The following is a 24,320-nucleotide window of genomic DNA, read 5'->3' as shown; positions in this document are numbered from 1 at the left end:
TCAGTGCTCGCCAGCTTCAGTCACCTTTTCCAGGTGGTTTGCTTTAAAAATATATATATATAAGGATGTTCCTCCCTGGTGAGGAAAATCTAATGGTTTCTAGAGAAGATGTCCTTTCTGCCCAGGAGCATGAGAGCATTCCTGCATGTGCACCAACACAGAGGCAGTGGCCAGGGGGCTGTGTAAGAAGGCACAGAGCCTGCCTCCAGTCAGAGACACAGCTCAGTTCCGAAGGGAGAGTCTGAGGGCAGAGGGGCCTAAGACCTCACTTACATGTTTTCTCTAAGAGGTGGAGAAATGGAAGTAAAGAAGCTAAGTGAGGCCTGGCTTAGGGCATTTCAGGGAAAAAGCATTGTTAAGTTAGAAGGCTCTTACTTCAGATCTTTTTATAAATATAGTAGTTCATTGGGAGCTCAGATTTATTCACTCTATTTCCAAATACATTGCATCAGCCTGTATATAAGTTACCAGCCACATCTTTTTTAAAGGAATGTGCCTTCTCCTTGGAATGATGTGGGCCTCCTTATGTACTTGGCTGGCATATCTCAATGCAAACTTCATGTTCTGATTTTCAACGCCTCCAATTGACTAGCATCCCACCAAACTCAGAAGACACCTGGCTCATGCTTCATTTCTTCCACCTTTGCTATTCTGCTTAGTAAAATCCTGACTAAGGACATTGGGTCCACGATCTTGTGCCCCAAACACTAGATAGGATGGATTAAGAGAAGCCATTAACGGGAGGACTGAAAACACCAGCCTTTGACATCAGAATGGGGGTGAGGGGAACTTGATGTGTTTGAGTTAGAAGGAAGAGCCCAAGGGAAAATGGGGTCTCTGCCAAGGCCATGCCTTTTGGCCCCCTTGTGTCTATATCCTATGCCCACAATTCCCACACTGTACACCAAAGCACCCTAAGGTGCCTTAGAGAACAGGGAACCCTGGGATATTTTTAAATACCAAGGGTATCTTTAAATGCAGTGAAATCTGTCAGCCCTTGTGTGAGCTACCACTATAAGTTGTGTGGATCTAACCACTTAATAAATGGAACTGTTAGTAACTTCTGGCCTGGGATGGGGAAGTGGGGCATAAAAAAAATTTGTTGTATCACAAAATGTGAGAACTGAGAAAGTTTGGGAATCTCTGTCATGTGCAAAGGTATTTATCATGAAAGTGGTGTTGGGGACTGGGGAGGGGAGCTGCCTTAAGCTGAGCACCCTCCTCTCTGCACCTAGGCTCACCTGTCTTCAATTCCTTTCACAGTGTTTGGCATGCAGAACAATCTGGCCCCCAGCTCATCTGCCCTGTCCCATGGCATGGCCACCACCTCCACAGGTCAGTAACTGAGGTTTGGAGCTTGGGGACTGGGAAGTAACGCCTGTTTACAACTATAACTCACAATATCAGTTTTTAATTACTGAATCAGAGGGACTAAGATGTCCCTAAAAATCAATCGACCTTTCCCTTCAAAGAAATAGTCCCCACTCCCAACGTAGAGATGCCAACCTCGATCATTTGCTGGCTCAGACATGTGAAACCCCAGGGGAGCATTCCTGTGGAGTGTCACCTGTACAGACCTGTGTATGACTCACTGCTGTCCCTGACAGCCCACTGTCACTGCTGATTTTATGGTTTACTCCCTGGGCAAACCTAGGGGAGGGTGGACAGAAAAGGCATGAGCCTCAACCCTGACCCTCAACTTGCTTACTGTTTAGTTGGAGTAGAAAGTATAATAAATATGAAACAATTGGGGGGTTCTGTAAGACAACATGAATCTACCTGTGCCGAGCAGGTGTTAGGGTTGTAGGAGTTCAGAAGGGAAGGTGATATGGGAGGGTCTAGGAGGACTTCATGAAGGAGGTGACCTTTAGAACTGTCCTAGAAGGATGAGAATTTTACCAAAGAAAGTTCCATCTAGACTCTCATTGCTGCTCCCATGGCAAGAAAGAGTTGATTTCATTATTCATTCATTATTATTATTCTTTATCATTGTGTTCTTCTCATCTGGAGAGGCTGCCTGTTTGCCAGGGCTGGTCAGGCTGCTTCAAAGTTGCATGGAGCTGCCCTCCCACACTGGTCCCACTCACTCAGTGGTTCCTTTCTTGCAGCATACGGTATGAAGAAAAACATATCCCAGAGCCCTGCCGTTGTGAGCACCGGCGTGTCCACCTCTGCCGGTGAGTGCTATCCCCAGCTGCCAGTGGAAGGCAGTACAGGGAGAATTGCTCTGTGGTGACACATGGCATATGGTAGGAGGGGATATAACCAATCTGTGGTCTAAGCTCTCACTTAGGCCTCTCGGTTATTTCCAGAAATGAGCAGAGATGAACATCTCCCTGACCTTACCTTAACCTTTCTGTCCAAGAGACTCAGGAAGCTTTACCACCACACCTGCCTAGGGTCAGGCACTTACACCCCAGCTTCCACCCTTGTCTGGAAGCCTCTGGCCTGCTCCTGTTACATGTCACCCATCTCAAGAACCAGGGAGCTGGTCAAAGCTGCCACACCCTCCCTACTTTCTGTAGAATCTTTATCGACTAGGGCTCACAGCACAGGGTGGGCTATTTCCTCCTTTGCTCTGATTCTAAGTGCCTAGACCACAGAATGAACAAGGCAGAACTAGGTTCTTGCCCTCACCAACCTGACAATTGCAGTGGACAAAGTACACAAGATAATTTTAAGGAAAGAAATAGCTGAGGTGGTAGTAAAGCGAAAGTGTGTATTTTAGGCAGGGTGGTCAGGAAACTCCCCACCCCTGGATGCTAACACTGAGACCTAAGGGTCGAAATGAACCCAAGTTAAAGAAGGGGCTGCCTGAGGAGGGGACTTTTATCCATTCACTAAAGATCCTATAACATCCAGGTAGGAGGTGGCCCATAAGCCAGCCACCCAGTACTTCTGACATGGACCCAACCGCCTCATGACCAGGCCCAGCCAAGCAGGGGAGGTTGTCTTTGGTCCCCAAGATTCTTCTTAACAGCCACTGTCAAGGAGACTGGAGACGCTTGGACACACCCACTAATCTCTCTTTTCCTCCCCCCTTCTCTTCTGGTCATTTCTTCCCTCTGCCTTCTCCTGGCAACTTTTCTTTCCTCCTCACCTACTTCTTCCCTCTCTAGCCTGTACCACAAGTGTCCAGAATGATGACCTCTTGCACAAGGACTGTAAATTCCTGATCCTGGAGAAAGACAATGTGCCTGCCAAGAAGGAGATGGAGCTGCTGATCATGAACAAGGACAGCGGGAAGGTCTTTACCGCCTCTCCTGCCAGCATCGCTGCAAGTATGTGGGAGCCCAAGTGACTCAGGTTCAGAAGAAAGACAGACAATGTAGGAGACCCAATGTCCTAGCAAGGTGGTTTGAGATATTTTAATAGTGAAAGCACAGTCATCCATTCAAATGAAAAAATGCCTGGCTAAATAGGGTGCTCCCAGGGTCTGCCTTGAATGCAGATGAGCCAGGAAAAGTTTGGAAAAGAGCTCCCAAAGAGGTCTTTGGGCAACAGCAGCAAGACTTTCAACCACAAACACAGATGGGGGAATTAACCCCAGGAAAGCTGGGTCCTCTTCCTACCAGGCTAACCTTTACCTTTCCACGTGGAACAGGAAGTAGAGTGGGGTTGGAGAGTGGGGAGAGAATATCCCAGATTGTCACGGGCTGTGTGCACAGCTTCTTTTTCAGAGGACACCCTAAAAAAGGAAAAGCAAGCTGCCTACACCGCTGACACCAAGCTAATCTTGGAAACTAATGGTAAGACCAAATCTGATGGATGTCCACCTTGCCTTCAGCCAATCCACATTTCATTTATTTCTTTGTCTCCTGAGACCTCACTACTCAAATTGTGGTCCCTGGACCAGCAGCAGAGCAACACCCAGGCCCTAGCCCAGGCCTGCTGAATCAGAGGCTGCATTTTAACAAGCTTCCAGCTGATTTGTGCATGCACAACACTGAAACAAAAGCTTTCCCATGACATGCGTAAGGTCTACAGTGGTTTGTTTTTTCTCTCACCTTACTTGTCCTCCCTTAGTTTTCAGAACTAATAGAAAAATGTTTTGCAAAGCACTTGCTGGTTTATTTTTTTCTTCCAAAATATCTGGATCCTTTCATAGATAAACACATTGCTTCACTGCTCTGGGTCCTGAACCATCTCTCCAAATCACTGATTTCAGGAGGCTCAGTAAAGGAAGGGAAAAGTACATCATAGAACATTTTTCAATAAAATGCAAATGAAATCAGTTCCAGTCCTGGCAATGCCTAACCCTCAGCCTTAGCTGTTCCTTACATTTTAAGGGTGGAAATGGGGCAGCCAAGCCAAAAGACCCTTTCAGAATCTGATGAAAGCTGTAAATAATTTTCCCAGAAAATTGTGCACATGCCCAGAAACACTCAATGGTCAAATAGCATCAGGAACTCATAAACAGTCCTCCTCCTAACCCATCCTTGCTGTCCAGTTCCCTCCACCTCAGGGCAGGAACTTGCATTCAAAGTCCCTTAACCCAAAAAATCAAGTCATTTCTCACAAGCACATTTATTGTTTGAAAGCAAGGGTCACTCCTAAGATGGTCCTCTGAAAATGTCTAGGGCTTTAAAGGTTACAGGTCACAAGAGGGTTATGACACTGCTTTTTTCCACCATTAATTGTTTGCCAAGCCATGTCTGCATCGACGCAATTGTTCAAGATGCCTGAGGGGCATATCTACCTAAAGCCCTGCCCAGTATCTTCACAGAGGCTGTCTTGTGGGCTCCTCACATTTAAAAGCTCAGGTCAAAACCTTTGTTCTCGGTGCTTGTCTTTCAGGAGATGTGAAGACGGTGACCACAAAGGGCAAGGCCGCCTCCGCAGGTAGGTGAGACAGGCAGGTCCTGCAGTGACAGAAGCCCATGGGACTGGTTATGGTGAATGGAACAGAACAGATAAGGCCCCCAAGCCTGGAGCCAGTGCACACTTGAGCCACCAAACTCTGAACAGTGTCCCTGAAGGCTCAAAGGGAGCAGGGTAAGGGCGGTGGAGGGGGCAAGCTAGGGCGAGAATGGGCAGAAGAAGCTTAGTTCAGAGGTTGTTGCTCACAGCTCCCCCCTACCACCATCACCTCTAGGCACCTGCTACCTGCCTTCAGGTCCAAGGTCTCCCCACATGGAGGGAGCAACACAGCAGGGCTGCTGTTGTCTTACCCCCCTGCCCCCCACACATACAGGCTTCAGGGTGACACTAATTCACATGCATCTCCAGCCCTTTACACTTTCCTCTCTCCCTCCTCTAGCCTTGTAAGAGAGGCAGAGCAAGGGTTAGCACACATTTTAGATACTTAAAAACCTTTTCACAAAAACACACACAAAAAGCCCCCACACATTTACTGGGTATGCTTTAAGTGCTGAGTGTAATTGTAGGCACTTGGGGATTACAAAGAGTTGTGTGCTGTGACATGGGAACAGCTTTGGTTTGGGCCTAATAAAATGTAGAAGGTTGTGGCAGATCAAAGTTCATAATCGAGATTTTTAAACCTAGCACTCTGGGCTGCATCCTCTGCTAATTAACTTCCATGCCTCTCATTTCACTCAACAACTGTCCTATGAAGTAATCTTTTAACCTCATTAAAAAAAAAAAAAAAAAAAAGGAAACGCAGTAGTTAAGTGACCATCTCAGGGTCACACAGCTCAAGCCCAGGATTGTCAGACTTCTGCTCTTCACCAGCCACAGCCGTGTTTGTTCCGGGCGCCAGCCTCATCCTTCACCGAGCTGCACAGGAACCTGAAAGACCCACTTACATTCATTCAGGCCCACAGGGAGCCACCAAAAGCCAGAGAATTTAGAGGGAAGAGAGCAAGAGCCACCTGCATTCACCTTACACTTACCCTCTCTTCCACAGATATCCACGGCTATGACCGCCATAACGGTGTCAGTGGCATTAAAGGTGGCAGTGGTGGTGCTGGCGGCGGTGTTGGCGGGGGCCAGTGGGGGGCGGCGCCAGCTTGGTGCCCCTGCGGCTCCTGTTGCAGCTGGTGGAAATGGCTGCTGGGCCTGCTGCTCACCTGGCTGCTGCTCCTGGGGCTGCTCTTCGGCCTCATTGCTCTGGGTACGTGGCGAGGGTGGCAGGGCAGCAGGTCCCACTGCCCATTCAAAGGGCAGGAATTGGCCAGTGTCACAAGGGTTGGGGCTAAGGGGCTAGACATGATCAATGAGACCCCTTGTTACTGCAGATGAGGAAACAGGCTCCAGGAGGCACCTGGCCACGGTCCCGAGGCCACCTGGTTGCAGAGCCGGGGCTCTAACGCAGCTCCAGGTTCCCGGGCCTCAGGCCTGCCACGCTGCTCTGAGCACCCGGCCGCCCGGAGTAGTTAGGCCATGCCTTCTCTTAGCAGTTTTGCCCTCCATGCTCTGTTGTCCTCACACCAGCTCCCAGGAAGAATGAGGGCCACTGTCACTGTCTCAAATGAGAAGACTGACCCCACCCAGGCCAGGTTTCTTTAAGGCTTGATGACAATTTTGAGTAGCTGGTAGCCATAAGCATTCCATCAGAATGTCCCCAGCAGCATGAAGAGGCGCTGCAGGCCCCAGCGCCCCCAGGTCAGGCTCCCTGGGGACCCTCGGCTCACGCCGCCTGTGTGCCCTTTCAGGCGAGGAGGTGAGGAAGCTGAAGGCGCGCGTGGACGAGCTGGAGAGAGACAGGAGCAGGATGCTGCAGTACCAGGAGCAGATGGAGAGGAGCAGCAAGGACCGGCTGCAGGGGCTGGCGCCCGAGGTGCGCGCAGACCTGGGCGAGTCCGGGCCCGACGCCTCCAGTAAGGAGGTGCTCTGGCTGTTTGTGAGGAACAAGTTGATGATGGAACAAGAAAACGGTGAGCACATCCCAGGGCGAAGGGCAGGCCTGCTCCCACTCACTGCTCCTTTGACTGTGTGTGGAGTGGTGCCCACTCGGGGCACTCACACTTCCTTCACACTCAGGACCAGTATTGTGAACCCATTTCACTGTTGGGAAAACTGAGACCTGGGGAGAATTGCCCAAGATCACACAACTAGCACATTTTAGAATCTGATTGCTAGTCCTAGCCTTGGTTTCTTCCCACTATACCACAGAGATCCCTTTCGTGTGTGTGTGTGTGTGTGTGTGTGTGTGTGTGTGTGTTTCACAAAGGATGTGCAACTAACTCAGGGTTTACTTTCTCTTGTAGGCAATCTCCGAGGAAACCCTGGCCCTAAAGGTACTGTGGTGGATTGAGCCCTTTCACTCTCATTTCTTCAACTTGGAGCCATATTTTCTGGGTGGATTGGAAAACCTTTTCTTCCAAATTGAAGGAGCAGTAGACAAACTTTATGGCATCTGTTCGGGAGGGTTGAGAATTGGTTTTACAGTCAGAATATCTCAGAACGGGAAGGGACCTACGGCACCCTCTAAGAGAGACCCAGCAATGTGCCAAAGGACACTGACAGAGACTGAGCGGAATCCACGCCCCATGCCAACTCACCTTGAAATGCGGTTCACCTACTGTCAGCTGGTCTTAAGTACTATAAGAGCCCTTGGGTTCTCACCCCATTCACAATTTTCTTATCTTTCTTATTTTAGGTGACATGGGAAGTCAAGGCCCTAAAGGTAATTTTTATCTTAAATATTAATGAGGGTTGACGGTTTAAAGCAATCAACAAGTATCAGAGAACCCACCTCACATGATCTTGGCCATCTCCCCTCTGTAGTAGGACCGTGAACTGCAGAATAGCCTGCAGACCCTTGGGCTTTTGTGGGCAGGGACCTCATGACAGAGCAGGGCTCCATCATTGTCCTTCGCCCCTTCTCAGGGCTCCAGGGATTCCTAGAACATGGACCCTCAGGTGGCCTGTGTCAAAGGCCTACATCTCCCCAGCTCCAAAGGGCAGCCTGAGGGCCTGCCACTACACAACCCCTGGAGATTTCCAGAAATACAGATTCCTGGGCCCTGCTGCGAATCAGATGTTCCTGAAGCAGACACTCTGAGGCTAGACCCACCCTCCCCCCAGATTTTAATTCTGATAAATCAGGTCAGGAACCACCATTCCAAGTGAGCAACTTGTTCTCAGGGGTCTTAGCCCAGGGAGGCTGGGGATAAAAGCCAGCAGTCAGGAGCTGAGCCCCTGTCGGGGAATCCAGCAGGAGCAACACCACCTGCCTTCAGGGGCTGTGCGGGCATAGTCACAGGAACAGGTGCCCATAGTATTAATCAGTCGGGGAACAATCTCCTGCTAACTTGTGTGGCATACACCTATGTGCTATAAGAAATTGATGTATTTCCTCAGAGAAGGGGTTTGACAAGGACAGGCCCATGGGTGGGAGGAAAAGGTTTCCAGTCCCAGGGACCACAGCAGCACCTCTTGTTATAGCTGAGTGGGGTTCACACACTCCAGTGTACATGAGAATTGACAGAAGATTCTGGGTCCAACTTCCCAAGCCTCCGATTCAGCAGGGACAGGTGGGTGGGGCCAGGAGTCTGCAGTCCTGACCCCAGGTGGTTCTGCGGCCAGGGGTGCACAGCTCATTCTGAGAATAAAGTGATAGAGTCTCCTCTCTGAGCTCAATCTTTCTTCCCAGGAGATCCCTATGCAGAAATTGGGGTTCTTCCTCTTCTTCTCTTCAGGGTTCCCTGCCCCCCACACACACACCCTGGGTCACTGCCCCAGACCCCTTACCCAGGACTCCAGTATGCAGGCCACACACACCCTGACCATGCTGGGGATGGGGACTGATGGTCCTAGAGCCCCTGAGCCTGCAGTTACCATAAAATTCAGGCTGCTCAGTTAAACTCAAATTACAAATAAACAACAAATAATTTTTCACTGTAAGTATGTCACAAATATTACATGAAGCATACTTATACTAAAAATGTATTCAATGTTTATCTATAATTCAGCTTAACTGAGCACCCTGTATTTTTATTTGCTACATTTGGCGATCCTGCCTGAATCTCACCTGGTGACTCCTTTAGGTAATGACCCAAGTCTTCAAAATGACTTCTCTCTCTTATCTCTGTTCCCACAGGAGATCGAGGTCTTCCCGGGACTCCAGGTGTGTAATCTCTGATGGCATGGCTGGTAGTGCAGGCTGCTAGGTCCCGGATCCCAGGTTCCAGGAGGAGAATATGGCTGAGGTATTTTCATGTATCCACAGGTATCCCTGGGCTCTTGGGACAACCAGGTCCAGAAGGACCAAGGGGACAAAAGGGCAGCATGGGTAAGAACCTCTTCTCCATTCACTCCTTCCTTCCCTCACTCCCTCCCTACCTCAATAAACATTTATTAAGTGCCTGCTGTATGCCAGACCATATTAAATGCTGGGGATACATCAGTGAACATAACAGAGAAACCCCTGCTTACGTGTGGGTGGGGAAGAAAGACAATAGACGTGATAAATATGTGAAGTTCAAAGTAGGGTAGGAGGTGGTTCGGTAACGGGAAAGACAGGGGCTGAGGAGGCTTAGGGAGTCTTGAGGGAGCCCTCAGGAAAGGCCTCACTGAGAAGGTGCCATTTGAGCAAAGACTCAAAGGGGGTGAAGGAGCCGGGCATGAGGAAATCCTGGGGAAACGTTTCGGGCAGAGGGAGCAGCCCCAGGCCCCAGGGCAAGGATGTGCCCACTGGTCAAGGAGGAGTGAGGAGGAGGAAGTCGTCGAGGCCTCAGCTGCAACCCAGGCGGGAGGCAGGGAGTCCAGAAGGAGGGCAGTGAGCAAGGCTGACCATGTGGGGCCCTGGAGGCCCTTGTAAAGACTTTTCTTCCCAGTGAGGGGAGAAGCCACTTGCAGGTTTAGGGAAAGGGTGGAATCTGATCCTCTTGCATTTTCAAAGGGTTCTTCTGGCTTCTGGGTTGATATTGGGCTACAAGAGGAGAGGGGAGGTGCAGGGGACAAGTGCAGAGACTCCAGGCAGGCATCCTGACAGCGAGATTCTGCCTGTGGAGACCTCAGCTGGACTCAGGGCCCTAACTCTGATATGGCCACTTCTGTTTTTAGGAGAGCCTGGCATGGAGGGACCTGTGGGCCAGAAAGGACAGGAAGGCCCCAGGGGACTTCGTGGTGAACCAGGGCCACCTGGGTTTGGAGAAAAAGGGGACAAAGGTAAGAGGCGATTCCTTCACCAAGAGGGGTAGCTACGTCCATGCTTCCTTCTTCATCTCTCTCCCTCCCTCCCTCCTTTCAGTAGCATTTGCTGGGCACTTTGAGCCATGGTCTGGGACAGGCCTGGTGGAGACAGTGGTCTAATGAGGGTGAGGTCCAGGCCCCAGGCTAAGAACCCTGCAGTGTTCAGAATGCACGGAGAAAGTAGTCATGGGAGAAAGGGGCTTCCTGCATGGGGTGGGGAGGAGTCAGGGCTGAGGTGAAAAGCTTGAGACAGGCCCTGATAGAAGGCAGAGTGGGGTTCAGTCCCTACAGCCTCTCTTGACTGGAACTTGTCAGTGAAGAAGGCATGGAAAGCCCCAGACACAGGCCCAGTCCTGGAGGGGCCTGGAAAGATTTTGCAGTTAGATTCTTAACCATGAGTCTGTTTTTATCAAGAAAAAACAAGCACAGACACCAGAAATCCTCTCAATGCCAACAGACCATGAGCAAGAAGCTTTATTTTTAGCTTCCCTTTCTTTTAAAAATATTGCTCAATAAGGCAACAAATGTTTATCAAGTACCTCGGGCTCCAGGCTTCATGGAGCATAAAGGTTCTGAGGGTAGAAACTGTGAAGGTGTTTTGCTGATTCATGGCTTTGGGGAGGCACCAAATGGATCGATCAGAGGCCACTAGCAGGGTGGGAACCGTCCCCCAAATGACACCACCAGGTTGGGTGGACTCTCTCAGAGTGCTCATTTCTCCCCAGGGCTTGCTGGTGAACCGGGCCCACCTGGTGTCCCGGGTTCTGTGGGTCCCAAAGGTAAGTCAAGTGCCCAGGATGCTACCCAAGTTTGCAGTGTCCAGGATGGATAACAGAGGTCCAGGTGCTGGGATCCCGGACAGCCCCAACCCTCTGCCCTAGGCCTGTAGAGGAGCTAGGGGCCAAGAGAGGGTCCCCCCAAAAGGAGTCAGGGGTCAGGATTGGGGCTAGTTTGGGCTGCATGATGGATTTGGGGCCGTATTTCCATCTGTTTTCAATAGCCCCATTATGTGGCCCCTAAGTAGATGGATGGATCAGGAAATCAGAAGTCAGACAATCTCCTCACCTGACTGGGTCCGAGATACACACATTCAAAAGCAACATGTCTGAACAATCCCAGAGAATGGGCCTTCTAAATTTGAGGCCCATTAGTCATCTCTCCTCCCTCCCCTGCTCCAGCCCAAATGTTTCACTATGACCAGGAAGGAGCAGGGATCTCTTGATCCCACCAGTTTCAGATTTCTCCCTGAGGATGACTTTGCACTGGACTTGGGTCATCTTTCCATGACTCCACTGGCTCTGGGGTCCTGGCAAGAACCTATGCTGGGTGGGTGACATGCATACACACAGCCCTCACCTGGAAGTGAGCCCCACCCCTCCACCTGACCTTCAGCGTGGGGGCGGATGTCCCTGGCCTGTGCCAGACCCTTCTGATAACTGTTGTTTTTTTTTGTCCTTCTCAGGTGCCAGTGGTTCTCCTGGCCCACAGGGTCCCCCAGGTCAGTGCACTTATTCTTGTAATAAATGCTATTTCTGGGGCAAAGAAAGGGATGCCAAAAGGAGAAACAAACATTATTTAAGCAAAAGAAGCAATTATAAAGAGAGCTTGGAGGCACAAATCTCAGGTCCACACTGTGTCCCCTGCAGCTGAGGTCGGGTACCAATGGGCCCTGTGAGAGCCATTCCAACTTGGCTTGGGGCCTGCGGCCCTCTGGCAGCTCCAGCAGCAGGCAGCTCCCATCCTGCCCTCACATTTGAACAAAAGCCTGCCTCTACCTCATCCCAATGGGACAGAGCTCATCCTGCTATCTTGGGAATCTCAAGCTACAGCCCACATTGTAATGCAGGCCAATGTTTCTGCCAGGGTCCCATGAGGTGCCCTTATGACCGGGGCCTGGCAATCACAGAGGCAAAGAACCTGCCAGGATTGATGTGGAGGGGAGGTGGGGAGCAACTGCGGAGAGCAGCCCTTGCTTTTTACTCCAGAATGTGTTAGCACCTGACCATGTGCACATGCATGTGTGTGTACATGGGTATGTGCCTGTCTGTGTGCATGTATGTGTCTGTGTGTGCGTGTCTGTCTATCCCAAAGCCGGGACACTCACCCACCTACATGGTTTCCTCTGCTTGCAGGCCCTGTAGGTCTCCAAGGGTCCCGAGGTGAAGTGGGACTCCCTGGTGTCAAAGGTAAGCTGGTGGGGAGAAGCTGAGTGGGGGGAGATGTCACCCTGTAGGTGCCAATCATTCAAGAAGAAGGTCTTGGGGGGACAGAGAGGGTCAGATGGATATGACCAACAGCCTGTGCAGGCTGACAGACATGCGAGGAGAAGGGGAAGTCAGGATGGTGGGGTGGAGGTGCCTGCCTTCAGACACAGACACTGTTCTTCTTGGTCTTCCTCACCAAGGCTCTTTATATTAAGTTGTCCATTACTTTTTCAGGTGACAAAGGGCCTATGGGACCACCAGGACCTAAAGGTATGTTGTTCCTACCGCTGCTCAGACATCACCAGAGCCTGCCTGACTCCTGGGAACCCAAATGTGACCCATGCTCCAGTATTCAAGAGCACAGATGACTCTGGTTCCTGGACCCTGGGGCTGGGAGGGATGTGCCTCTCAGATAGGGAAACCGAGGCACAAAGAGGGGCCACAAAGTACCAACATTGCAATACTGTCGTTGGGTGATCCTCAGGTGGCGAGGATGCAGTGCTGAGGTCCTCCTGCTCTGGCCATCCTGTGCCCATAGCACCCATTGTATGACAGCTGGGGCTGGGGTCAGCTTGTGGGTGGAATCACAGGGGCCCCTTTGGCTTCGTAAATGATGCGTTCTTGCCAAGATTCCATTGACAGTAGCTTCCAGATACAATGAGAACTATGCTGCAGCGGGGTCCCTCTAACTGGGTGAGAATGTTTTCCTTCCTCCTGACTGATGCTTCCTGCCACCCCTCATGTTTGTTTTAGGTGACCAGGGTGAGAAAGGACCCCGAGGCCTCACAGGTCAGTCCTACATGGAAATCCACTTCAATCATTTAAAGACATTTTGTAAATCTATTGGGCACTGGAGATGGGGAAAAAAATACAGAAGTATGAGACAGAATCTCTGTCTGCTTCAGGGAACTTGCAATCTATAAAACTCAAGAGGAGTGAAATGAAGCACTCACTGGAGATACGCCAGGATCAAGATGAATAGTCAGATAGCAAATGTCCGGGGCAGAAAGGGAGCTATGATTGTCACTGATTCTTTTGGGGAATCCAGTTGAGAAAATTAAGCTCTTCCAAAGTAACAGAAAGTTGACATTACTTGTCCCCCCTCATCCACTTATCTCCTGACAACTTGAATGATTAAAAAGAAAATTAATACTTTGGCTACAAGGGCAGCTCTCTGTTGCCAACGAAATAAGACTCATACACACGCAGCTTCAGACCAGACATGGCTCTGGGTGGCCCTGACCGTAGAATCTAAGTGGACACTGTGACCCAACATCTCTGTCTGGTACCCCAAGCTCATCTGGTTGGGGAGGTGGCAGGCTTGGGGGTGGGCAGGGAGGGTGCAGCATTCTACCACTAACAAGGATGCAAAGCTTGAAAGCCTCCAACCAGCTAGCCCATTTCCTTTGCAGGTGAGCCAGGCTTGAGAGGTCTGCCTGGTGCTACGGGTGAACCTGGAGCTAAAGGAGCAGTGGGTGAGTGTCCCAGAGGAGCTAATGCAGCAGGTCTGAGCCATTCCAGTCGTCACCATGGCTCTGAAGTTGAGATCCTTCTAGAGCCACCTCTCCTATTCTCTGGCCTGCCCACCTCCTGATAGAGGCCTTATTTATAGGCCGTTTCTGGGCCTGCACATCCCTTCTGAGATGTGCAGCAGCCATCTCTGTGGGTTTCTCACTGCTGGGGGGCAAGGGGAACTCAGCAAGGCATGGCCTCCAATCTAGTTCCTGCCCCCAAGCCACTCAGGGCCCTTGGGAGGACAGGCAATGTTGGGGTTCTCTGGAACCCACTGTATTCCAGACATCGCCCTGACATCCAGGGCTGGTGTCACAGCCAAATCCAGGGTTCAACCTTTTGCTGACCTTTACCAAGGGACCTGTCCGCCAGGACATGGAGCTGGCCAAGGACCCTCAGAGAGCCAGGTGTTTAGCACCAAGTCCCAGAAGGGATTAAGCTCCACCAATGGAGGATGTGATTTATTCACTTTCTCATTCATTTAACAAGTTGTTAAGAAGTGCTGACTCTATGCAGGACATCTTGCTGAGCCAGTAAGTTGCTTCACCTCCCTCAAGGGGAGACAAAGCTTGTATGAGGTGACAAGTGCCGTGAGAGGTACAGAGTGCAAGGAGGACACTGTAGACAGATTGCTTCCACCCAGAAAGGTGGAGGAGGCTGCATTTCAGATTGTCCTAAAAAGTAAGGAAGATTTTTATTATGATCAATTTGGAAAATTCCATGTAGAAACAACAGCATAAGTAAGGAAAGGCAGAGGTGGGGAAAAGCAGGACATGGTCCCAGAAGGACCTCAGAGAGGTTGGCATCATTGGAGCAGAGGGGACAAGAACTTGGAGGACCTTGCCTTCCAGGACCTTGAGTAAATGAGCCCGGCATTTATTGAGCATCTGGTGTGTGCCAAGTCCTCCCAAGGGCACCGGAGACACAATGGGGACTCCCTGAACAGTTTTAGCAGGAAGATAGGCAGTTACTGCTTTAGGAGAAGAGGGTGGGGGAAAAGCTGCATCTAAAGGATATACCAGAGACTAGTCTTTTTCTACATTTGGTGTCTACAAGAAGGTCCCAAGGGCTCCCCACCTGGGAGACAACTTGATGTGAGCCTGATGGGCAATAGAGGGAGGGAGGCCCAGAAGTAGCTTCTAGAGTCACTGACGAGCTGTGGTTCTGCTTTCCTAGGACCCGCTGGCCCCGATGGACAACAAGGCCTAAGAGGTTGGTCACTGATCTGCTCTCCTCACTTTCACTGCCTCCCCTGCCTACCACTCCCTACCCTGCCCACATCCCCAGAGGGGCTTGTGTCATGTAGAAACATGCAAAGCCAGGTCTTATTACCCTTCTCCTCCCCACCTGCCTCAAAGTTACTCAGTAAAACACCAAGAAAGCATCAGCTCAGATATGCTGGCTGGTTCAGCTTTCCCAGAAGGAAAACATTTGCATGTTGGCCATACTCTTTCCAGGTGAACAAGGTCTCACAGGGATGCCTGGAGTCCGAGGCCCACCAGGACCTGCTGGAGAACCAGGAAAGCCAGGTAACAGAATGGGAAGAGGGAGTCATGGCCCTGCTGTGTGTGTGTATGTGTGTGTGCATGTGTGTGCCTGTCTTATCCCATTTTCCTCCAGCATCCCAAAAGATAACTCGCACAACTGCTAGCTTGCCTGTGTGTAGTGGCTGTGTGTCCTCACACCTTGAGTCACCAAGTCTGGCAACTGGGAAGAGGGAGATTAATGGGTGAAAGCAAGGGGCAAGGAATCTTCTTTAAAATTGCTGAGTTTACCACCACCTCAGCATCTAGCTCCTCTGAGCCTTCCCTCCAGTCCACCTCCCCTTGGGCCATACCTGGGCCCTCACTAATTCCCACCAGTCTGATGAGAGAAGCCATCTGGCTGCCCCAGACTTGGGGTTTGTCCTCTTGCCCCAATCCCACTTGCTCCTGCATTCGAGGGTGTGACTCCTCAACCTTTCATCTCTCCCCTTATGTGTTTTATTTTCTGTAGGTCTCACAGGACTCCAAGGACCTCCGGGTGAGTCACTGAGTCATTCCCACCTCCATAGAAGCCTCCCATTCCAGCTTTCTGGCATTCAGCAAATGCCTCTTCTCCAATCACCTCAAGTTTCCTCCCCTCCCCTCACTCTCTCAGAGAAGATGAGTTCAGGTCCTTTTATTGTGCATCTTGAGAAGCACCTTAGGAAGGAAAAATATGCACAACACAATCTAGAAAGCCATTCTGGTAGAAATAAAGTTAGCTCATGTGTCAGTTCTGCCTGCCTGTGTCCTGTTCCCCTTCGGCTCAGGGCCCAGGAGTGGCACCGGCCCCGCAGCAGCCCATATCCCATTGGCGTGGAGGAGTGGGAGCTCACCTCGTGCAGAGGGGCCCAGCTTCTCTGGGACAGCCTAGGCATCAAAGTCTGTCCTATAGTTGGGCCCATGTGCACTGTCGCCATGCCCAGCTCCAACTCCTAAAGGAAATTAAGCAAAGATGTAAAAGTAAGTCAAGCAACAGTTCCCCCAAAAATTAAGTGCATAGGGACATCCTCCGGACACTCCCTGGTGGAGTTCAGGAGACAGCAAGGAGGAGATATGGCATCAGCTGTAGGAAGCCTGGCCCCTGATTCCCGACTGTGGAGACAGGTGGGGACAGCAGCTGCTTTGCAAGCTACAAGGGAACTGGGATCCCCAAAGCTGAGTCCATGGGCCTCCGCCTCCCTGAAGCCTAGCTGTTGCCCCATTTCCCAGGGAAGGAACAGGGCTCAGAGCAAGAGGCCTGCCTGAGTGGCCACCTAGGCCGAGCAGAAGGCAAAGCCAGATAGGTCTCCAGGTTTCCATCCGCGATTGCGGCTACGCTGAGTGACAGAGTGCTAGGCACTACCAGAGGGTGTCGGAGTTGCTGGGCCTTAAATATCTTGACTGACTTGTTTTCAATCACATCAGGATTTCCTGGAAGCCCTGGCCAACGAGGCGCTAGAGGTAAGTGATTTTTCCAAACTAGATTTTCTTTCTTTTCACTAGTCACTTTTGTGGGAGGGGAGGGATTGGCAGGAAGGAAGCCCCTGTCTGGGCAGAGCCTGGATCAACAGTGGCATCTAGTGGCTTCAGTGGAGGCTGGGGAGCCAGGGATCTGTTTTGATCAACTCAGCCCTGAATCCTGAAGCCCCAGCTGGCCCCACATACCTCCCTGCCCAACAAGCAAAGCCTCTCTATGGTCCCTGGGTGTCTCCAGGCCACTGTTGGAGGAGGAGGATCTGGAGGTTGTTGCTCCTACCCCAAAGCTAGTCCACCCCCTGACTTGCCTCTAACATGCCCCCATTAGTGCTCAATCTCCCTCGCTTGGGCTTGGTCCCTGTACCCAGACTCCCGGGCCAGGAACTACCTTGGTTTTATCAGTCACACAGGCTTTCATGCAGGCAGGGAGAGGCATCTAAGATGCTGCCAGGAGGGGAAGTCGTCCTTAGAGATCGACCAGGACCAGCGTAGTGACCCTGTGCACAGGGTGGAATTCTTATCCCGCTCTGTTCCTCCGCCATTGTCCATTTCCGCACCATTAGACCTAACCCTGAGCCAATCCAAGGACCAATGGTGCTCAGGGCCGGTCTTCCTCCTCCTGTCCCTGTGACGGCACACCCCTGAGCCCTGACGTTCTATGCAGCTGTGCTCTGTCATCAACAGTCACTGTCACCTGTGGGCACCTGAGGAATAAAATAACTACTTTCCAGAAACTATTTCCAATGACTGGTTAGGCCAAGGAGTTCTTTTAGGACAAATAGATATTATTCAAAATAATAACTGAGTTCACACATCCCAGAGAGATCTCTGAGTCCACAGATATGTTCATGAATTGATGGAACCTTTAGTACGACACATAGGTTGGGGATTCCCAAGGATACCAGGCACCCTGCCCTTCCAGGCCCGTGAATTCCTGTCCACAGGGGACTTCAGACCCTCCCCGGACAATGTGCACAAAAGGTGGACATTTTACCTAATATTGGACTGGGCTCCAATGAAACCAACTCAAATACTTTCCCCTCTCTTGGCCTTGACCTGCAGGGGCTGGTGGGAGGCAAGCAGAGACCAACCCACCCCCACCCCCCACTTCCCCAAGAGGGACATGAGTAGCAACTTCACAGGCGGGGGATTGAATTGCTTACAGACCATGGAAAAAATGACAAAAGAGGCCCCTGAAAGTCCCCAGTGGAGGGTTTTTCTGTCCTCTGCTTCACTCACTCAGTTCCCCAGAGTCTGTGTGAATTTCCAATCTCAAGAGATGTTTTATTGACATGGCATCTGGTGGTAGATACATTTGGGAAAGTGTGAATCTGACATCCCTTTCTTGGAAGTCTCCCATGCACGTGTGCATTTTCAGCCTTCCAAGACACAGTCAGGAAAGAGATCTGTTAACCTTGATGTAACTTTCCCAACATACCAGCCACAGAACCCCTTCTGACTCTGCACAGCCCCAACTACTATCCCAGGAAACCAGCATCCTGAGGGGCACCCTGGAACTAGGCTCTACCTGGAAGGCTTATGCCTCTGACCTTGGACCTCTCAGTACTTTTCCTACCCAAGCCCATTCCCAGTAAAATCCTGAGATGCCCACGGTAGGAGAAGAGTCTGGGAGTCACTCTCAAGTCAGCCACATTCCGGCCTCACTGAAAGGCAATCTCTTCAACATTCACCAATGAAACCCCTTCGGGGAGTCCCAGCTTCTTCCAAAAGCTAATGGGGGCCAAGATTGATGCTCCAGTCTCCAGGGTGTCTGGTGCAGAGACTGGTGCTTAATGCATCCTGCACACGCCTCAGTTCATTAAAATGTCGTTACCCTGCAGGTTAGAGGCCCAGGAGTGGGTCTCAAATGCAATCAGAAGCCTTGGAAGTGATTTATTGGGACACTAATTGATCTGGGGAACAACCACTCTCCTTTTCCTCCCCTCCCAGGTGAACCAGGAGCTCCAGGCAAGATCGTGACTGCAGGTAGGCAAGCCCTGCACTGCGTGTTCTCATGTTCCGGGCATCTGCCCTGGCTCTGCCTTAACGCCCTCCAAGAAGCGCCAGTCAGTGGACACAGTGCTTTGGGCAGGATGCAGTGCTGGGCTCCTTGGGTCAGCAGCGAGGTGGTGGGCGGAGTTTAGAATTAATGAGAGCAAGAGATGCTGGCTTGGCCTGACCCACAGCCTGGTCTGGGTCCCAGCACTTCTGAGCCAGGAGAGTGGGGCTCAGTGTTCCATGTGTGTTCTGTTTTCAGGCGGGACATCGACTCTCACTGTCCCAGGTCCACCAGGACCTCCTGGAGCCATGGGACCCCCGGGACCTCCAGGTGTCCCAGGTCAGTCCTTTTTCTTGCTTTGCTCCCAAATCAGCGGCAGGCCTAGGTGGCATTTGACTGTACCAGCTTTTACTCAAATCCTGAAACCCAGGACAGGAACCAAGGGAGGAGAGTGAGGAGGAGCCGAGAAAGCCCCCTCCCAGACAGCCAGCCTAGCAAGCCCTCATCACACACCAGCAAGTATCCCAAGCGCTGCACAGGCTTTACTTCACCAGACGCCACAGCACTGCTGGAGGCTCCAGCCTGTAAATGACTTGCCCAAGGTCGCTCAGCTAAGAAGTAGCAGAGTCGGGATTTGGCCCAGGTGCTTCTGCCTCCAGAGCCACTGTTTGGCCAGTTAGAACACTCGGTCCTCAAATTGCTTCCTCTTAGAAAACAATTTGATAATATGCAACAAGGGCAACAAAAATGCTAGGAATCTATTTGGAGAAAATATCCCCAAATTGTTCAACAATAATGAAATCAGTACAAAAATATGAAGACTTAAAAGAAAGTTGTTAGGAGATAATAGTATTACTGAAAGGAGCAGAATGTTCGATAAAGTGTGCTCTGTGGTTGCAACAATATTTTTACAAGATGCAAAAAAATGCTGGAAAGAAATAAAATGTTACAAGTTAAAGAATTATAGGTGATATTTTCTATTTTTCCCACAAGCCTGTTATTTTGCTATATACGTGGGTTATCCACAAACAGTTTCCAATACATATGTTAGAAATTTTTTGGAGATTTGTGACTTGAAAAAACTCACAAACAAATCTTATGATTTTCTTAATAACATTTTCTTTTCTCTGGCTTACTTTATTATAAGAATATAGTATATAATACATATAACTATAAAATATATGTTAATTGACTGTTATTGGTAAGGCTTCCAGTCAACAGTATGCTATTAGTAAGAGTTTTTGGAGAGTCAAAAGTTATATGTGAATTTTCAACTGTGCAGAGGGTCAGTGCCCCTAACCCCCATGTTGTTCATGGGTCAGCTGTATGTATTTTTTAAGATTTAAAAATGTTCACACGTAAATGAAATATATGATTTAATATGACCAATGCAAGTATGGACCAGCCTTCCCTCCTGATAAGCTCAAGTGAGAGAGGGGACACTGGGGGCATTTAGAAGTCCCTCATCGTTGAAGGACAGTATCTGAAAGGGAAGTCCTGCCCATCCCTGGGGCCCAGTGCCTGGCAGAGAAATTCTCACCCAGATGGACCACAGGACTGCTCTCAAATAAGGAAGCTGGCCTCTTTGGGCTACTGTTCCATGCCCTGTGAGGAAGCTACACGTGTACCCAGGACCAGCCTTTTCTTCAGCTCTTTCTAAAACGGTGACTCTCGAGGTGTGACAAAGCCTTTTCTTCCCCAACCCATTTCCAGGCCCTGCTGGCCCAGCTGGTCTCCCAGGACAGCAAGGTATGTCATGCCTGAAAGAACACATGACTGTGGCCTCAGTCAGGAGGGCTTCCTTCCCAGGCCGAACTTGGGCCCCAGTCTGTACATGAAACAAGAGACATGTATTTGGGGAAGGGAGATGAGGGGGTAACATGGTTCTTCACCAAGGGTCTTGTGAAGCCTCAGTTGCAAGGGGAGACACCTCCTCTAACCCCCTCCATGTCTCTGAGAAGGCAGGGGTCCACTGGATCGGGGATTGAAGCTCTGTAAGCACCTGGGCAGGGTCAAGCTCAGCTATTTTCACAGGCCTTAAGCCTCTATGACCAGACCCTGATAACCATGCCACTGTCCAAAGACTTATCCAAATACCAAAACACAGTCAGTCTTAGGGAAAGCCGATCCACTTCCTCCTGGGGTATTTCTCGGCTGACAGACAAGTTTGCAGTCAACTCTCTGGCTGCCCTGCCCCGGGCACCTGAGCCACTGTAGCCACCTGCAGAGGAATTTCTGCCAGCGGCGTGCACCCTAACTGTGTCTCCCCACAGGCCCGAGAGGGGAGCAAGGACTTGCTGGCGAATCATTCATTAGCAGCAGCAGTTCCATCTCCGAAGTCCTCTCTGCCCGTGAGTGCCCCCGTGTTCTCCAGGGCAGGTGATGTGGGGGTGGGAGTGGGAGAGAGTCAGGACACTGGGGCTGTGGCGGCTGCACCAATGGGTCATCCGGAGCCCCAGATGTGGGCGAGGATGACCAGCTCCTCTGGGGCGCAATGCGAGCCGGTAAGGAACAGCAGGGCTTTGTCAGCCATGGGGGTGATTCACTGGGGATGGGGCAGCTGCCAAAGAGGTTCTCAGACTCCAGGAGGCCCAGTGTCACGCAGGGCCTCCGAGTGTTGCTGGCAGGAGCACTGCATCCCCCATGCACTGGGAGCAATGACAAGGGTCTGTGGGTTCTCAGCCTTAGGCCTGACCTGAGAGCGTAGACTCCCCCTGTTCCCAAAGTCCTTTAAAGAGCCCAGGCGGAGATGCTGCTGGGCCTCCTCCTCAGCACCTGAGTAGCTGGACAGCTGAACAGACATCCTGCAGTCACGTGTGCCAGACTTGTGCCTTGGCATCTCACTGAGCCTTCACAGGGCCCCGTGACATAGGTCATGTGCCTCTGGTTTACAGAGGAGGAAGCTGTTGCTGGGAAAGGTTGAGAACTTGCCCAAAGTCACCAGCTAGAAGTGATGGAGCAGGGACTTGAACTCAGGCTCTCTGCACTGAAGCCATGTCCTTACCATCACTCAATACACCCATATTAGCTACCAGGGAGTTTGACTGCAGCCCTGCCCTGCCTCTGAGCGAGGGCAGCCCAGTAGAGGGGGTCTGACGTGTGGGTCTGAGTGTAGCCCAGGGTGCCTGACATTGATGATCCTGGTGAGGGGAGAAGCTGGCAGAAAGCAGCCCCAGGTCAGCTTTTGCTAATTTCTGTTTTCTTCTCTCTACAGAAGGTCTTGATTTACGAGGTCCCCCAGGCCCACCTGGACCACCCGGGCCACCAGGTGAGCATCACAGGGATCTTTGGAAGGTGGGGAATTGTGGGGCACAGGGGAATTGAGGCCCTTGGTGAGGAAGCACTTGGTAAGTTCAGCATTGCCTCTTCCTTACTGTATTCTGCAGGACTATCCATTCCGGGTCCCCCAGGTCCCAAAGGAGACCGAGGTGAGAACAGTGTTTTAGGGAATGCAGGAGCCTGTATGCGCCCAGCATACCCAACTGGTGGCCAGGACAATGTGGATGAGGCTTGATGAGCTGGGGCATTTCTTCATTCTCTTGAAATATCCCATGAGGAGCTCAGCACCCTGGAGCATGGGGTGGGGGGAGGCATGGTGGTCAGAAGCTCTACACAGAATTCCGGCCTCTGTATTGGCCTGATGGAAGGAGAGGCATGAAGAGCCCCAAGCTGTGTCTGTCCCAGCCCTGGAGCCCCAAACCCTCCCCATGGGCCCCTTGAATTCACAATCTCTGGTTCATATATATCTCACAACTCTGAGCCTCCTTCCCTCAGGCCCTCAGGCCCCCAGGCCCCTGAGGGCACCAAGGTACAGTAGAGCTGGCATCAAACAAAACCTGGGGCGGGGGTGGCAAAAGCTGACTTCCAAGAGCCTGCAGCGAGAGTAAATCAGAGTGTGCGTCTCTGTGTGGATGTGAATCTTGCAGAGCCTCAGGAGGGGAGGTGCTCTGTCGGGCTGGGCCCTGGGGAAAGGGAAGGGAGCACTACTGACCGTCTGCTCTCTTTGTTTTTCCTGAGCAAGGCTCCCCAGGGTTCTCAAGCTCAGGTAAGTGCTGAGCCCCCCCCCCCCCCCAGCTAAAGCCGCACCCAGCCCTGGCTGACTGCACTGTGTATGGTGTTGGCTTCTAGGTTCCAGTTCTCTCGGACTCGACCTGCAGGGACCGCCCGGCCCTCAGGGACCTAAAGGTGACAAAGGTCAGTGAGGGAGCAGCTAAGGAGGCAGTGAGAAGTAGGAGTAAAGCTGGCTCCCAGAGCCCAGATAGTGAGCAGCATGCACTTATCAATGCTAAAGCCTTGGGGGGCGCGGGGAGGATGTCGAAGAAAGGAGAGGCGAGAAGAAGAGAGACGTGGGGAAATGTGGGGACACACACAGTCTCTGCCCAAAGAGAGCCTGGGGTATCGTTGCAGAAACAGACATGAAACAATTGTTGAGCTACATGCTGATAGGTGTGGTTGGGCTTAACCAGGGAAGGCTTCCTGGAGGTGATGCAAACAGGGCTTCTCATTTTGGATTCCAGGGGATCCAGGTGTCCCTGGCATTCCAGGTGGTCCCTCTCAAGGTAAGAACCAAAGGTGACCAAAGTTCCTCTCCCCTTCTCCAGGCAAGGCTGGTCACGCCAGGGAGGACCTGGGTTCCTTCGTTCACTCATTGATCCATGATTCGGTGTTGATTAGGTAGTTTCTCCACATGCTAGGATTTCGGAGCTGCCTTGAGGAGGTTACATGTTAGTGGGGGCAGGAGGGAGGAACTCCTGCGCGTAAAGATGGCTGACAACGCCAAGACAGAAGATGGAGACAGGGCAGGGGAGCTGGGGCGTTCGGAGGTGAGGGAGGCTGCGGGGTGCGAGCAGGCTGCCGAGGGAGAGGAGGGAGGGCTTGGCTGGAGAGCTCCCCCTCCGTGCCCCTTGCAGACAGCGGCTGCTGCAGGTACTCCTAGCCTCTCTTTTTGGGGGAACCTTCTCTTTGCCACTGTCCTCTCTCTACTGAGAAAGACCCCCCTCTACAGACCGTGGGAGCCGTGCGCGGGCCCCTTGTCTGACCTGGGGTGGAGAAACCCGCTCAGAGGGCTTTCTCTCTCCCAGGGGGATCATCGTCCAGCACCACGTTCATGCAGGGCCCACCGGGCCCGCCTGGCCCCCCCGGGCCCCCGGGCTCCCTCAGCGGCTCTGGCCTGGAGATTCAGCAGTACATCTCTGAGTACATGCAGAGTGAGTGCCAGGGTCAGGGTTGGGCGGTGTGCGCGCACACGCGTGTGAGCACGCATACACATCTGTGTTGGGGGTCAGCAGTCTGCGTGGCCAGACCCAGGTCTTCGCTTCTGCAGCCAAGACAGCAGGTCCATGCGCTCCTGCCTGCTAGCTGCCCACAGAGCCCCAGCCTTACCCCAGCAGAGGCTCGCACACCCTCACGTTTGTCCACACGCATACCACGGCTACACGCTCACACTTTCACCTGTGTGCACAACCCTAACCCCATCCCTGAACTCCCCAGGGATGTGTGTGATTTCCACAAATGTGGGCACCAGAG

General features: G+C 51.6%; 1 protein-coding gene across 1 annotated transcript in view; it reads left to right on the top strand.

Annotated features, from left to right (window-relative positions):
* The window catches only part of COL17A1 (collagen type XVII alpha 1 chain), a 47,791-nt gene that overhangs the window by 16,736 nt on the left and 6,735 nt on the right, over window positions 1-24,320 (top strand). The window contains exons 12-43 of the mRNA XM_081158858.1: window positions 1,264-1,335; window positions 2,109-2,177; window positions 3,120-3,281; window positions 3,669-3,749; window positions 4,798-4,842; window positions 5,867-6,073; window positions 6,615-6,836; window positions 7,170-7,199; window positions 7,562-7,588; window positions 9,005-9,031; window positions 9,134-9,196; window positions 9,970-10,074; window positions 10,824-10,877; window positions 11,561-11,596; window positions 12,231-12,284; window positions 12,537-12,572; window positions 13,056-13,091; window positions 13,715-13,777; window positions 14,991-15,026; window positions 15,272-15,343; window positions 15,810-15,836; window positions 16,745-16,780; window positions 18,746-18,781; window positions 19,053-19,133; window positions 20,508-20,543; window positions 21,068-21,145; window positions 22,009-22,062; window positions 22,181-22,222; window positions 22,816-22,839; window positions 22,923-22,988; window positions 23,312-23,353; window positions 23,876-24,001. Of these exons, the coding sequence (XP_081014984.1) occupies window positions 1,264-1,335; window positions 2,109-2,177; window positions 3,120-3,281; window positions 3,669-3,749; window positions 4,798-4,842; window positions 5,867-6,073; window positions 6,615-6,836; window positions 7,170-7,199; window positions 7,562-7,588; window positions 9,005-9,031; window positions 9,134-9,196; window positions 9,970-10,074; window positions 10,824-10,877; window positions 11,561-11,596; window positions 12,231-12,284; window positions 12,537-12,572; window positions 13,056-13,091; window positions 13,715-13,777; window positions 14,991-15,026; window positions 15,272-15,343; window positions 15,810-15,836; window positions 16,745-16,780; window positions 18,746-18,781; window positions 19,053-19,133; window positions 20,508-20,543; window positions 21,068-21,145; window positions 22,009-22,062; window positions 22,181-22,222; window positions 22,816-22,839; window positions 22,923-22,988; window positions 23,312-23,353; window positions 23,876-24,001 (2,145 nt within the window). The remainder of the gene's footprint in view (window positions 1-1,263; window positions 1,336-2,108; window positions 2,178-3,119; window positions 3,282-3,668; window positions 3,750-4,797; window positions 4,843-5,866; window positions 6,074-6,614; window positions 6,837-7,169; window positions 7,200-7,561; window positions 7,589-9,004; window positions 9,032-9,133; window positions 9,197-9,969; window positions 10,075-10,823; window positions 10,878-11,560; window positions 11,597-12,230; window positions 12,285-12,536; window positions 12,573-13,055; window positions 13,092-13,714; window positions 13,778-14,990; window positions 15,027-15,271; window positions 15,344-15,809; window positions 15,837-16,744; window positions 16,781-18,745; window positions 18,782-19,052; window positions 19,134-20,507; window positions 20,544-21,067; window positions 21,146-22,008; window positions 22,063-22,180; window positions 22,223-22,815; window positions 22,840-22,922; window positions 22,989-23,311; window positions 23,354-23,875; window positions 24,002-24,320) is intronic.

This window comes from Miniopterus schreibersii (genome assembly GCF_964146895.1).
Source record: "Miniopterus schreibersii genome assembly, chromosome: 14".
Classification (NCBI taxonomy): domain Eukaryota; kingdom Metazoa; phylum Chordata; class Mammalia; order Chiroptera; family Miniopteridae; genus Miniopterus; species Miniopterus schreibersii.
Note: the sequence above shows the minus strand (reverse complement) of the source record. Positions and strands in the feature narration are given on the sequence as shown.